The sequence below is a fragment of the Oryza glaberrima genome, chromosome 8 (assembly GCF_000147395.1).
Source record: "Oryza glaberrima chromosome 8, OglaRS2, whole genome shotgun sequence".
Taxonomy (NCBI): domain Eukaryota; kingdom Viridiplantae; phylum Streptophyta; class Magnoliopsida; order Poales; family Poaceae; genus Oryza; species Oryza glaberrima.
The window spans coordinates 25240517-25255519 of NC_068333.1; the positions used below are offsets into that span (position 1 = coordinate 25240517).

The 15003-nt window shown below is 45.2% G+C and overlaps 3 protein-coding genes across 3 annotated transcripts; 2 read left to right on the forward strand and 1 right to left on the reverse strand.

Moving 5' to 3' along the window:
* Nucleotides 1-275: 275 nt before the first annotated feature.
* Nucleotides 276-1347, forward strand: LOC127781818 (protein PROTON GRADIENT REGULATION 5, chloroplastic). The gene is made up of 2 exons (XM_052308878.1): nucleotides 276-692; nucleotides 883-1347. Exons 1-2 carry the CDS (start codon nucleotides 420-422, stop codon nucleotides 985-987), a joined length of 378 nt encoding a protein of 125 aa, XP_052164838.1. The 5' UTR covers nucleotides 276-419; the 3' UTR covers nucleotides 988-1347.
* A 15-nt stretch (nucleotides 1348-1362) lies between these two features.
* Nucleotides 1363-5105, reverse strand: LOC127781809 (uncharacterized). Its single transcript, XM_052308859.1, has 4 exons — nucleotides 4047-5105; nucleotides 2497-3946; nucleotides 2214-2414; nucleotides 1363-2107 (listed from the first exon to the last, which is right to left on the reverse strand). The coding sequence occupies exons 2-4, from the start codon at nucleotides 3943-3945 to the stop codon at nucleotides 1625-1627; spliced, it is 2133 nt and encodes a 710-aa protein (XP_052164819.1). The 5' UTR covers nucleotide 3946; nucleotides 4047-5105; the 3' UTR covers nucleotides 1363-1624.
* Nucleotides 5106-10758: 5653 nt separating this feature from the next.
* LOC127781399 (peroxisomal membrane protein PMP22) lies at nucleotides 10759-13528 on the forward strand. The gene is made up of 6 exons (XM_052308346.1): nucleotides 10759-11134; nucleotides 11513-11614; nucleotides 11785-11860; nucleotides 12637-12707; nucleotides 13087-13172; nucleotides 13276-13528. Exons 1-6 carry the CDS (start codon nucleotides 10964-10966, stop codon nucleotides 13331-13333), a joined length of 564 nt encoding a protein of 187 aa, XP_052164306.1. The 5' UTR covers nucleotides 10759-10963; the 3' UTR covers nucleotides 13334-13528.
* The last annotated feature ends 1475 nt before the right edge of the window (nucleotides 13529-15003 follow it).

The window sequence follows — 15003 nt, forward strand, 5'->3', positions numbered from 1 at the left end:
GCTTTACTTTGAGTTGGTTCAGAATTGCAGACCCTTCGATCTAGTTGCATTCTTAACAAAATGCATTGGTGAACAAGCGAAAGAAAGGGGAAAAAAGCTTTTTAGTTTCCGAGGGAGGGAGAGAGAGACAGCGTGGTATGGAAAGGGAGAGGCGTGCGAGATGGCAGCAGGGTATAGGTGGTGTATTTGTGCCCAGAAACTCCTCATCTCTTGCGAGGAGGACATGTGGCTGGCTGCACGCCGCAACCAAATTCGGCGCGCTACGTACTCTACTGGCTCGGATTCACTCCCGTCCCGGCCCTCTACTCCACTCCACCCACCGGATTGCTAACTTGCTTCCTCCGTCCGCGGCCACCACTTTCTCCTCTCCTCCTCAGAGCAAGATCATTCAAGTATAATCCTGCCTCCTACTAGCTATAATGGCAGCAGCTGCAGCATCATCCGTGTCCCTCCCCGGGGCGAGGGCTCTCCCGACGTGGTCCAGCTCCGTGTCCGGCGACTCGCACTCGTTGGCGCTGAGCTCGTGGGCGGCGCGGCCTCGGTCGGCGCGGCCACTGCGGGCGCCGGCGAGGATGGGCAACGTGAACGAGGGCAAGGGGATCTTCGCACCGGTGGTGGTGGTGGTGCGCAACATCGTTGGCCGCAAGCGCTTCAACCAGCTCAGGGGAAAGGCCATCGCGCTGCACTCGCAGGTACGCACGTCTACTCTACTCCGATCCTCATCAATTATAGTACACTAGTTTTAATTAATTAGCTATCATCATCTGCCATGCCATATATATAAGCAAATTTTGCAATCAAACATATCAATATGCTTGCTATCTATCTTGTGAGTGAGTGACTTGTGGCCATCGATGATACGGACGGTACTGCTTGTTGCAGGTGATCACCGAGTTCTGCAAGACCATCGGCGCCGACGCCAAGCAGAGGCAGGGCTTGATCCGCCTTGCCAAGAAGAACGGCGAGAAGCTCGGTTTCCTTGCCTGATCGACATGCCCTTCCTAATTCCTACTAGCTCATTTGATTGGTGTGGATTTCCTCTCTGAATGAATGAATTTCCTGTAGCTAGCTAGCCAGCCGCGCCTTCCTCCCTGCGTATAAATGTGTCTTGTGCGTACGTATACCTCCTCTTCTGACCTTCAATTCCATCCATCCATGCCATGGCGGCATGAACGAATGAATTAGTAGTAAGTAATACGCGCATGCATGAACGAATGAATAATATACTATATAATGCGTGTATACAGACACTAGCGCTGGCTAGCATGTATGATGATCATGATGTATATGTATGAGACTGAGACTGTATGTAGCCAGTTAAGCGACATCATTGCCGTCAAGCTCCAATCGGATGGATCTGGATCTCCTAGTCAATCTTTATTTGCGATCGATATGATGGAGCAGTAGAATTAATTTCTGATCGAATACATATAATAGTGGTGTACACCATATACGTACCGACGTACGTACGTACGTGCTTAGCTTAGTTAATTTCTGGCTCACTGCTATCTTAGTGTTGCTTACACTACTACAGAAACAACCATAGAACCACCATAGGTGCTGATTGGAAAACCCTCATGGGCGCCGAATTTCCCAACCAGCACTCAGTAGGCACGATTTACCGTCATCGATCCTGCAACGAGCAACTGCTGTTTTTCTCTTCCTTGGCCTGTGCACTTGTTGCTTCTTCGATGGTGACTTGTTGTGCAGCAGCAGCAGCTCCGTCCTCATTCTCCGAGTGAATGGCTAGTTGATCATCCTCAATGCTGACGAACTCATCGCTGGACTTGCCATCGCTACAAGTGCAAGCTCCGACCCAAGCATCCGGCTGCATCTCATCATCATCATCAGCTGCTAATTCGTCTTTCTGCACTGAGTCGGTGCTGTTCTCCTCATCAGCCTGAGACCCCATCATCAGCACTTGCATTGCGTGCCTTGCAGCATCGGCAGCCCACTCCTCGTGCTGCTGCTGCTCCAAAGATGATGATAATGGCACGACCTTCGCTTGTGCTTTCCTGAGCGAATCCAGTGCATTGTCCCTGAAATCGTCGGAGGAGAAGCCACCAAATTGTGCAACTTGTAGTAGAAAATGAACGTCTAGCTGGATCTGCGACAGATCGATTAGAGAATCTGGTCAGCAATTAACACCTGCCCGTATATGTACATGGATTAATCTAGTCCGATTATATATGGAGTAGTAAACTTAAACTAACCTGGAGAAGGAGCGTGTCCTGTATTGGGACAGCATGGGATGCTTGACGGATGATCCAAGAGTCATGTAGGTCCTCATCAGAGAGGTAGAAGAGTATGATAGCCTCCATCAACTCTTGCAACAGCTTCTTCATGGTGCCATCCTCACCGGTTAAGATGGCACCGTATAGACTATTCAGCTGCCTCACCCGTAGGAACAACACCTGAGAGCGAGCATGTAATTGTAATCTACTGTTAATTTGATCGTAATCGATCAGTAGGTAATTAAGCACAAGTGCAACGCACCTGAAAAGCAGAGGAAGGCATATTGGCGCCGTGCCTGATGCTGCTGCTGCTGTGTGTTTTGTGGTGTAGGGTGGTTGACATGATGGTGTGGCGTATGAAGTGGTGGCAGAAGCATGTCCATACTTGGGCGGCGGCTTCTTTGATGGACACGATGAGGCCGTGGAGGTGGAGCTCCCCCTTATTATTAGTGGCATGATGAAAATCAGCTGGTTGTTGAGATGATGTAGTTGTGAAGATACGGCGCGCGATGAGCGGGAAGAGGGACAGCAGCGTGGTGCAGTTGATTAGGAGGGAGACCATCATCATGTCATCGGCAGCGGCGGTTGCTCCAAGTTGCATGAGCATGTAGTCTCGTAAGAGATCCGCGAGAAGGTGGAGCAGCGTGGATCCGAGAGCGAGATCCAGCTCCAGCAGCGGCGAGACGTCATCCACCACCTCCTGCATGAGGGTAACCAGCTTCCTCCCGCTCGTGGTGAGCAGGCACCAGCAGTTGTGTTTTGTCGTCGACGTTCTCAGCACCCCCGAGAGGAGGAAGCGCCCCAGCAGCATGGAGGAGGAGGCGCCCTCGTCGTCGTCGTCGTCGTCGTCGTTGTCGGGAACGGGCAGCACTAGCAGGCGGAGGACCTGCCTGAGATGGGCGGCGTACATGGCCAGCGCCTCCTCCATGCACCGGGCGAGCAGCTCCCTCAGATATTCGGCCAACTCCTCATCAAGCAGGAGCAGCAGAGGGCCGTAGGAGAGGGCGCATCTTGCAGCTTCCAGTAGCAGAGACAGCTTGCCATCAGCTGCTGCCATGTGCACCAACTCTCGCAACGCCACGCCCAGACCGTCCATCTCCTCCCTCGCCCACCGCCTCGCCTCCGCCGCCTCCGACGACACCACGCTTCTCGACGCTTCAACGATGGTGGACAGCACCGTGCGCACCAGCTCCTTGATGATGATGATGTTGTTGTTCCGCTGCTTCTGCTTCTGCCTCAGCTCGTCCACGCCGCGGAGGACGCTTCGCCGGTAGTACCCCAAGAGCAGGTGGTTCGCTCGCCGCGCCTCGCCGAGCCTGCAGAGCCCCGCCACCGCCCGGAGGAGCTCCGGCCGCGGTGTCCGCGGGTGCTCCGCCACGGACGCGAGGCGGTCGGCGACCATCGCCTTCCTCGCCGACAGCGACAGGGCTCGAACGCCACTCTCCTGTTCCTGCATCAACTGCTCCACGGCCTGCTCCATCCGATTCTCCCACAGGAGCTCATCCAGCACTGACGATGATGCGCCACCTCCACCATTATTCATCTCCGCCTCCGCCACCATGTCTCCTCCGCCATTAGTCTCTAGCGCCATTGACATTGCGGACGAGTAGTACAGGCTGTTCCTCACATCTTGGATGACCCTCCTCTGCACCATGCCTTGCTGCTTCAGATCACTCATCACATCCAAATCACCGCCACCTTCTTCCGACATTCTGAAATTAATTATGCAAAGCTCATCTCTTTGCACACACATTCATTCGTACGTATATATAGATATATAGATGACGAATAAACCCTTCGTATCATACGTACCTAACAAACGACAGGTAGCTTAGATACAAATTCCTTCGGAAGTCTTGCTCTGAGGCCTTGTTTATTTCCAGGAGATCGGAGCACAAGTGCTGTATACCCTGTAAACATTGATTACTGCAGCCGTTTCGTATTATAAGTTGTTTTGATTTTTTTTCTAATTAATTTTGATCAAACTTATAAAAAGTATAGTAATACTTTAAACACAAAATAAACGCACTATCAAAAATATATTAAATACTCACTATTAGGGAATCCATTTTTAATGCCTGTTTTCAACCGCTTTAGTTTCGGTTGCAAACTAGGACCTTAAATCTGAAACTAAAGATAAATCTTTAGTCCGGGACTAAAGATGGTGGCCGGTTGGTGTTACCAATCAGGATTAAATTTTTTCATTGTTTTTTGCTGTTTGCATATTGCCTAAATCCACACATCAAATTGACATCACACATCAAATGAACCTACTCAACAACAATTCTATATCACAAATCAAATGAACAAAACCAACAACAAAATCATCCACAACTCATTGTTGTGCACAACTCCTGTTCTTACTTGCAAAAACATGACTAATTCACAGCTACACTTCTTCAAAGAGAAGATTAATTATGTGCATGAACACTACACGCATTCAGAAGAGAAGAACAAAGAAAGGAGAGCTCATGGTGGCCGCGCTCGCCGCGGCTCTGTTTGTCTGCACCGTAATCGGCTCGAGCCCAGCGCTAGCTCCTCCCTCTCGCCGAGGACAAGGACGCCAACGGCGACCCGGCCGTCTCCCGCTCGTCGGCGCCTGCTGCAGCCCACTGCTGACGCCGCCGACGGAGAGGGGCCGCCTCCCGCCGGCCGCCGCCTGCCGCTCGCCGCCCGTCGCCGCCTGCTGACGCCGCCGACAGAGAGGGAAAGGGGAGGAAGAGAGGAAGGGGAGGGCGCTGCCGCCGCTCGCTGCCGACGCCGGAGAGGGGAAGGGGAGGAGAGGGAGGAGAGGGAAGGGGGAGGAGTGAAGGAGCCGTGAAGTGTGGAGGAGAAGTGGAGGCGCGGCTGCGCATGTGTGAGGAGGAAAGGACGGGCGGGGAGGACGAGGCGGGGAGGCATGCGGCTTGGCGTCTGTTCCGGATTTTTCTTTTTTCTGGTTGGTACCCTTCCGTCCTAAAATAAGTGTAATTTTACACTATTCACGTTCAACATTTGACCGTTCGTTTTATTTGAAAATTTTTTATGATTAGTATTTTTATTGCTATTAGATAATAAAACAAGAATAGTACTTTATGTGTGACTAAATATTTTCAAATTTTTCACAATTTTTTTAAATAAGACGGACGGTCAAACGTTGGGCACGGATATCCACGGCTGTATTTATTTTGGGACGGAGGTAGTATAAATAACTGGAACTAAATATTAATCTTTAGTTCCAGTTAATAATACCAACAGGGATTAAAGATAGTGGGAGCATGACACCGACCTGACGACTTTTTAACTGGGTCTAAAAATGATCTTTAGTCCCAGTTAGTAGTGTCATTGGGCTTTTGAACTGGGGCTAAACATCTTATTTGGTCCCGGACTTCCGGTTCTTATTCGAATTGGGACAAATGTGATTTTTACCATCCGAACAAATATCACTTCTCCGGTAGTGACTGGTTTTAATGAAACTAATTTGATGTTGTATAAACATTAATTTTTTATATAAACTTATTAAACTTAAAATGTTTTACTATGGAAAAAGTCAAAACGACTTGGTGGTTAGAACAGAGAGAGTAATTTAATTTAGTTGCTTGCGTCTCTTCCTTCCAAAAAAAATTTCCTCCGTAAAAAAACAAACTATTAAATGTATAATGCAGATATTCATGGTAGAATATATTACATCTTATTTTAGGTTCTTTTTATACGGAGGGAGGGAGTATGAAACGAGATATATTCTCATGGACGCGATGCGACGAGCTAGGAGAGCGCACTGAAATTTCGGGCAGGCCAGTAGAAATTCGTTCCTTCAGTTCAAACAGGCTTCACTTTTTAACACAAAACTCCAAGAGCTTAAACAGGGTTGTATAAATTTGGGAAGCTTGCAAATAAATTTGGACAAAACCAACCTGGTAATGAGCTAGTCTTAAAAGAAAATTCACGAGCCTGTGGCCCCCATTAGGCAAAGCAAGAAAATTGCTCTTCTACGGTTCTAGTTCTACCATGAAGATGAATGGTGTTCACACATTTGCCATGTACTACTCTAGTCATAGATAGATATGATGTTTAGGGCAAAATTTAGGAAATAATACTTTCCATGGAAAATCTTAACGCATACTTTTTTCCAAGCTAAGCATTTAAGAAAAAAAAATTATGTTCAAAGTGCTAGTAATAGTTTGCCCAAATCGATCTTATCTAACTTCAAATGTTTGTGACACTGCTTCTTCATATAATATAGCGCCGGATCTTTTGATCCAATAAAACAATTGAAAATTATTGGTGATATGATATACAGTAATTCAGGTACATCCCTCCCGTAGGTGCGTACTCTCTCTGTCCCAAAATAAAAAAAATAATACGAAATAGAGTAAATTGCATCAATGGTATTTAAATTTGTAATCAGGTTTCACATAGGTCCACAAATTTACAAAGTGCGTATCGAAATCTCTAAATTTGATTTATTGCATCATCTCAATCTAAAACCTCGTTTGACCGTAGTCCTGCCCACGTGACATGCCACATGAAAGATAACATAACACATTTTATTATTTATTATCTCCTTTTTTTCTCCCTTCTACCTCTTTCATTTCTCTCTCCTTCGGCCTTTTCCTCCTCTCTCACCTTTCAGCCACCACCTGCTCCCACTTCGTCGTTGCTACCACTGTCTCCTCTCCCTCACCGCTGCAGCCGCCGCTGGCAGCAGCTACTACTTCTCGGCCCCCCACCATTGTCTCCGCCGCCACCTCTCTCTTGCTACCGCATCGCCAACTGCTGCTTCTTCGGGAAAGTCAAGGGAGAGGTCATCCATAACCATCGGCGCCTCCTCCGCCCTCCCATGGTCACCGATAGCTGCATTGCCGCCGGATATAGGGCCACGCCGGGTATTTCGCGCATGCCTAGTTCGTACTTGCTCCGGCCAGATAGTAAAGAGAAGGGGCACATATCTAGCAAAGAGGAGGAGGAGAAGGCACAGATCTAGGGCACGCAACGACGATGAAGAGGCAGAGGCGGTGGCATCGACCTGGGGTGCGCATGGCGATGACGAAGAGGAGGTGCTCATGGTTGCCGTCATGTGGAGCTCGAGGCAGAAAGAAGGGAGAGGGCGGAGAACTCACGGTTGCCGTTGTCACCTTTGGCCTCGAGCCTCCGCTCCATCGTCGGGCCAACTCTGCCGCTGGTGCCTCTTTCTCCGGTGGCTGGCGCCATCTCTCTCTGCCTCCCTCTCTCTCTTTGTTGCTTGCCCGCCGTCGCCGCTGCTAGTGCATCCAGCGGTAGAGGAAGAAGAGAAAAGAAGGGGTAGGGATAAAAGGGAAAGGGGAAATTTTGCCATGTCATCTTCCAAGTGACATGCCACGTAGGCTAAGACTACGGTCAAACAAGAATTTGGACCGATATGATACAATAAATCAAGTTTAGGGGACTCGATCGATACACACTTTACTAGTTCGTAGATCTAGGTGAAAATTTCTTATAAGTTTAAGGACCGCTGGTGCAATTTACTAAACGGAATATGACATATATAATACTAACATTCTTTCTATCCAAATTAGTAGTACATCTATAACATTTCGTATGTTGGTTTATTTTAGAACTGATGAAAAAAGAGTTTATTAAGAATCGTGTACTAGTGCGAAAGGGCCTGTAGCCTAGTGGTTAGAAGAGCCTCAGTAGCACCTTAGGTCTCCGTCGACAGCGAGGCACCTGTGGTGGCTTCGTGTTAATCTCCAGGATTTGCCGGCCCAGTTTTCGAAGATGCTCATAAGAATAGGGTGAATAAGATATACGTGCATATGTTCATATTGGTGAGTATGTTGTACTATGTAATTAAAAAAAAAAAGAATCGTGTACTGGTAATGGGAGAGAGACCTTTGCAGTCATGGATTGGAGGTCCGAGTGGTGGTAGGGGGTGCTGCTTCTGCTGCTGCTGCGGCTGGTGGATGATCTCCAGCTCCCTGCGGCTGTTTCCTCCTCCTCCGCCGCCGCCATCTTCGCAAGCCAGCCTCCTCGATCCGACGGCGCCTCGGATTATATATGAAAGCCCTTTTGATGATCGATCATATTTATCGATTTGCTCGATCGGCTGAGCTTCCTATGCTCTTGCCTTGCCGGCGGAGGAGAAAAAAAAATTCAATGGATTGTGCCGACCGTGGGCCGGCCATCTCAATCAAGGCTGTTTGCCCTGTAAACAAGACGGCAGGAGATTTGCCCTGTAAATTAGAGGGAAAGAAAAGGTCAAAAGCCTTTAGGGAAGTTTTACCCACAGAAAAAACAACTAGGACTAGTTTGGAAGCTGGGAGAAGCTGCTAGTGAGATATGCATTAGAGGCAATCATAAAGATGATTGTATCACATACTATGTTTACATATTTATCCGACATTGTTCCTTGAAATAGATAACTCATTATTGGTTAATGAATATGTAATTCTTTCATGAGACTCTTTATGTTGTTTGTTACTATTTCTAAAGTATCCCTGATCAAATATCATATGTAGAACAAATATATTTATATGATCAGCACATGTATTAATTGATGATCATGTCTCATCGATCATGGTATAGAGATACCAAATTAATAATATGGACACATGTTGGTGAATATGTTGTTGGATAGACCCAATATGAGACACTGCAAGAGCCATATGTGTTGTGTCATCAGTGATCTCATTTAGTGTTGGTGTTGAATCCTTAGACCTGAGATTATCATGGTTTCCAACATGTGTAGTAGCTTACTTAAGAACTGCTAAACGCTATACCGTAATTGGGTAGTTATAAAAGTAGTTTTTGGGTATGCTATGAAACATGTAGTGAGATATGAATAATCAAGTTGGGATTTGCCCCTTATATGGAGAGATATCTCTGGGCCCTTTGATGTTGTAGATTATGGAAGTGCATGGCCATGCCAAAGGTGATTGAGGAGTCAATCACAAGTTATATAATCTATCAACAAATTCGAGTGAATGATTAAACTATTAGATGATGGCACATATCTAGCCTTGAGCTTAATCGATATCGTGAGGCAAAGGGGTTCATACAAGTATATACTAGAGGTTCAGTCGATATGATCTTTATGTATGTCCCGTGGGTCAATACGTTCTGCTAGGGGCCGCTGTTGACGCGTGGACCGAAAATGAGTTTTCGGGTTACAGCCGAGTGTACATAAACCTATAGGGTCGCACGCTTAATGGGCCGGAATAAGGGGTTTGGATGGAGATCCAATATGAGTTTAATTCGGATAGGGATCCAAGTAGGAGTCCCACGGGCTTTGGAGGCCCGAGTGATGGATCCTATATATTTGTGAGGGGTGTGACCGGCGGAGGTATTGCATCACGTGAGAAACCCTAGTAGTCACTTCCCTCCCCGAGCAAAACCCTAGTCGCGCGCTGGCGCTAGCACATCTGCGTGTGGCGTTCTGTCCCTGTACGTGTGGATACTGGTAGAGGCGCCGCTGGTTTGCGATGCTGATCGGCGTGGGAGTACAGCGAGAAGAACGCACGAGGAGGAGAAGGTCGAGCCGGTGCGATCGACTACTTCCTCTACATCGATGCGCGCTACTTTGCGAGAATTCATTCGACTTCTTAGCGCCTTTTTCCGCTGCGCAGCGCGTCGAGTGATAACGATCTATGATCTAATACTTGCATGGTTCCTGGTTTACGCGATAGAAAATTTTGATTTATGTTATCGTAGCCTACGCGTATCCCAACAGAAGGCATTTTCTCTATTCCAAAATATAAATGACCACTTTATCACTTATGGCCTAAATTATGAGGGAATAGAGGTAAATGATTTAGATGTCCATGGTTATTTGTGAGTACGAGGAGGGTAATTGGGATTAAGACAAGAATAAATTTAAATGGTAGGTGATTAATCAGACGCTAGTATTTTAAAAGCATATGACGATAACGAGACGTCCGTGATAACTTTGTTAATATTGAAATATACCGATCACATAATGTGTATGTGTACGTTTATAAAGTGAGTGTGCGCGTGTTACGAGCACATGTATTTGCACTACGTTTTTTTTTAAAAAGAGGTAACTTATTTGGAAACAAATTTTAAATACAAAGTGAATATGAATATTTCTACGATGTCAAACTTTGTTCCATATTTTAAATATTTTTAGCACTATTCACGATACTACTTATTCTACATTTTTCATCAATCAATTTTCATTTAATTTTTCTTCATTCTACATCCAACCACTCTCCCACCAGGAACAACCATCCCACTTTTGTCGACCATAATTAAATTTTGCAAAATTTGCTTAGCAAGAAATTTCGCAACAAGTTCCAACGCATGGGGTGGGTAAATTGTGAGTGGCCTGCCCGTTGACTCCGTCCGTGGACTGTAAAACGTGCGTAAGGCAAACAGGAAGTCCAAGGAGGAAGAAGAAGAAACTATAGGAGAGTTTGACTAAAGTAATCCAGTAGAATCGACTAATGGTAGAAAAGACAGTAGAGAAGTATTATTCAAAAGCGAGCTTGCATAATTTTCTCGATTACTTGAATGAATGAAATAAAGAAGGAAGGCGACAGGGAAAATGGAAGTCATTGCGATCGATCCAATCTCACTAATTTGATGCAGCCACCAACCCAACCCAGTACCCAGTACCCACCCGGCGTCGTAGCTGCCAATTAGTACTATTGACCAGGCCAGCAGCTGAGTAGTATTAGACTACTCGTAGTAGTTGTTGCAAATCTGGTCAGAGGAGGAGGAGAGCATCCAAGCCTAGCTAGGATCGATCGACGATGTCTGATGTGGTGGCTATGGCGGGGCAGGCGTACATGCGGCAGCTCCAAGCCCACCCGCTGCGCACCAAGGCCATCACCTCCGGCGTTCTCGCCGGCTGCAGCGACGCCATCGCCCAGAAGATCTCCGGCGTCCCCAACCTCCAGCGCAGGAGGCTCCTCCTCATCATGGTTGGTATCCATCCTGCTGCCTGAAATTTTTCCTTTCCTTTCCTGCTATATAGGAGTACTATATCTTGAACAAGTATTATTGATCTGATCCACAAGAGAAAGATTTGGCCATCCATCCTAAATAGGAGTATCCATTAATTCATTTCATCCCCCAGGCCACCTACCAATTAAATTAAAGCACTACTAGTAAGTACTATACTCCATATGTATGCTCGCTCGCTCACGTTTCATGATTCAGACATGCACTCACTCAAGGACTTTCCATACCATCGTTATTTTCAACTTTATTAGTATCCGATTGATGAGTACTCATATCATTTCATATTAGTACCAACCAGTACTCTTCTTAATTTTTCTCATTGATGATGATGATCCCAGCTCTATGGATTTGCTTATGCGGGACCGTTTGGCCATTTTCTCCACAAGCTGATGGACAGGTTTTTCAAGGGAAAGAAAGGAAAAGAAACTACAGCCAAGAAGGCATGCATCTTTCTTTTCTTTTCTCTTTCCTCTTTTGCTCTAGCTTCGGAAGAGTAGTATATATGTTTACTGCACGCCTGCTTAATCGTCCTAGTCTGCTATATAACCTACAGCTAATACATTTCCATTTTAACAACCGTTAATAATTTGTTTCGTTCTCTGCACTACAGGTCTTAGTGGAGCAACTAACTGCGTCACCATGGAACAATATGATGTTTATGATGTACTATGGTCTGGTGGTTGAAGGTATTCCAGCTCAGTCTCAACAATTAGAATGTGCTATGTTTTTCTTTCCGCGTCATTATTTGTATCTAGTCTTTGTTTGAAAGGTACGGTTTTCATTTACTCTAGTGGTATGACCGTGCTTTGCAACGGTATTAGGAGGAATACGGACGAATGGTTATATGTGGTTTAGTTTTATTTATCTAGTTTTTTTTTATGTTGGGTTGATTTTCTCGTGAAAACGCTTTTTTTAGGTAGGCTGGTTGTTTACGTGATGGGAAAGTAGGAGGACGACTATGTTTTTACAATAGTAGAGATACATGTAATCCATTCTTTCTATAAAGCTAATGTCCACTAAACATCTAAAACTGAACATACAAATATAGTATTTATTAGCACTCCTAAAACTTAACATGCAAGCCAAGCATGCCACATCAACCCACTAAGCATACAAAACTCAACATGCAAGCATATAGTAATTATATCTACAATTTATTTCATTTTAAAACTAAACATACACATGCTAAATCATCATTCTTAAATCATTTTCATAATATTTTAATCCAAATCATTTAATCATTTTTATAATATCTAACATATATACCGCAGCAAAGCGCGTGGCATCATCTAGTTAATATTATTTAAGCATCCATTTCTTGGATGGAAACTCAATTGTGGAATGACAAAAAAAAATTTATGGTACAACCCTTTTGATTAAATTGATACTGAAAATTTTATGAGTGGAAAGAGGTCTTTCCTGACATGGAAATAATTTCCCCTAACAATTTCACGAATTGCAGGGAGACCTTTTAGTCAAGTGAAGAGCAAGCTCAAGAAAGACTACGCATCTGTCCAGTTGACAGCTTGGAAGGTACACTCACCTACCTCTATGAGTCGTTCGTTGGATATGCTGCAGTAATTTGCAGATAACCCAAAACAGAATATGTTATTGTTATGCAAAAAATATAGAATCGCACATATCATGTAGGATATTTCTTAAAAAGCATTGAAGCAGCTGACTCCTTTTAAAAATAAACCGTCACAAAGTTAAACCTTCTGGCCATGCCTAGAAAAATGTATTCTCAAATATTTTGACACAACGCGGTATATTCTGACATGATATGGTTGTTCACTGGCCAAAAATGTCATAATTATAAAGAATTTACATATGGTTTTGTCATTGAAATGTTAAAGACAAAATAAAAAATAATCATATGTAACATGGTTAATTTGAGTGTTACTCTCTGCAGTTCTGGCCAATTGTTAGTTGGATAAACTATGAATACATGCCGCTCCAGCTCCGAGTTCTTTTCCACAGCTTTGTTGCATCGTGCTGGTGAGGCCTTGACATTTTTCTTTTCTGTGTTCTCATCAGAAATTTGCTTGGAATTATTACAAGTAGTTTGTAATTCTTGGTTTGGATTCGCAATTAATTACAGGGCAGTATTTCTGAACCTGAAAGCAGCAAGGTCCATTGCCACTAGTAAGAAGGCGTAAAACAGGTAGCACGGCATGCTGTTGCTGCCGACGTTCTACTGGTCAGGACTCACTAAGAAGAAGAAACCGGACTCAAACGGCTAAGATTAGATGCCGTCATTTTACTCTTTCAGTCTGCTTGTTGAACTAATTTGTACTACGTACTAACTTTATCCCTGATATAAAACGACGTATGTTATTTATTTCTTCGATCAACATATATAGTGTACTGACCCTAAATAATTCTTTTTCATAGATCTAGACACCCCAAGCCAATTACAAAAATACCTTTGGCGTTTTGGGTGGGGATATTAAAAGTAAAAAAAAAACACACTGACATGCAAAACGAGCAATATACTAGCAATTAGAAAACATCAATCCCCCCTCCCAATTCTTTTTACCAATTGTTATGATTACGTCGAAGAAATCATAAAGAAACTTTGATGGTAAGTGGAACCTTTAGATTACCCCCGAATCTTAACATTAAAGTTAATGACCGTACGTCGTGTACATAGAAGAAACAAACATAAAAAAAAGTACCAGTTCTATGTAACGACCCTAGTGTAACCATGACCAATTGTTGAACTAAATTATTCTACTAATCAAGCAGTTTAGATCCAACATCTCTTGCCTAAACAAGATATTAAGCGGTGTTTTACTTATTTATTTTTGAACGACCCGGGTACGAGATAGTGCGAAGTTCATATTGATAGAGCAAGAAAAAAAATTATAAGATTACAACCATGTGACATAACCAGGAAAAAGAAAAAAAATAACTACCACCCATGCACCAACAGCTCCAACTCAACATACCCAGAAGAAGTCTAGCACCGAATCGACCGCCGCTAAGCATGGCCGGTCGTCGCTAGGCTAACAAAGAAACTACATCCGAGAACCCTAAATCCTAACCCTAACAACCGACACCAAGCCCCACTCTAGCCACCTCTTTGGGATTCAGAGAGAGAGGGTGAGAGAGAAGAATGGAACCATTCTCCCCCTAGGCCCTTCGACGTGGCCAACTTGCATAAGCTAGAGCATTGACACAAGAGGACATGCATCTAGAGAGCAAGCTTGCACTAGTTGTTTGGGAGGATTCGGTAAGGGGCTGCCTAGATGACATCTCCAGGGAGAGGAGCGACAAATACGCCACTGCCACCGTTCGTTAAGGTCTCAAAGAGAGCTGAGACTCGGTTTTCACTGGCAGCCCCACTGGAGGTGATGGGACGGCATGACAACGCCCTTAAGAGGGGTAGAGACACTCGAAAATGCCGTCGTTGTCCGCCGCCTGTGAGTCTACAGATGACGCCCTGATGCTTCACTGCCATCAAACCTACGCAGGCGCATGGGCACCGCTGCACCGGCACCCCATGCCGGTCAGTCTCCGCATGCCGCCATCGCTATGCTGGCCTTCGCCGCTCGCCGACCACGCCTCGTCGCACCGTGCCGACCTCTGTCACCACCCGCTAGCCTCCATTGCCACCGCCACCGCCCACACCCCATGCCGGAGCTATATGCGAGCTGCACATGGTAGGCAGGGGCAAAATCATACTTTTGCAGCTATTTCTCTCTTTATTTGCTCTAGATATAATAAAATAATGTTGCGGGTGTCCAACAACTAATTACCAGTTTTTTTTTGGTGTCCCATAGCACATACGCATTCTTGCAGTGTCTCCTAGCTAATTACACACTTT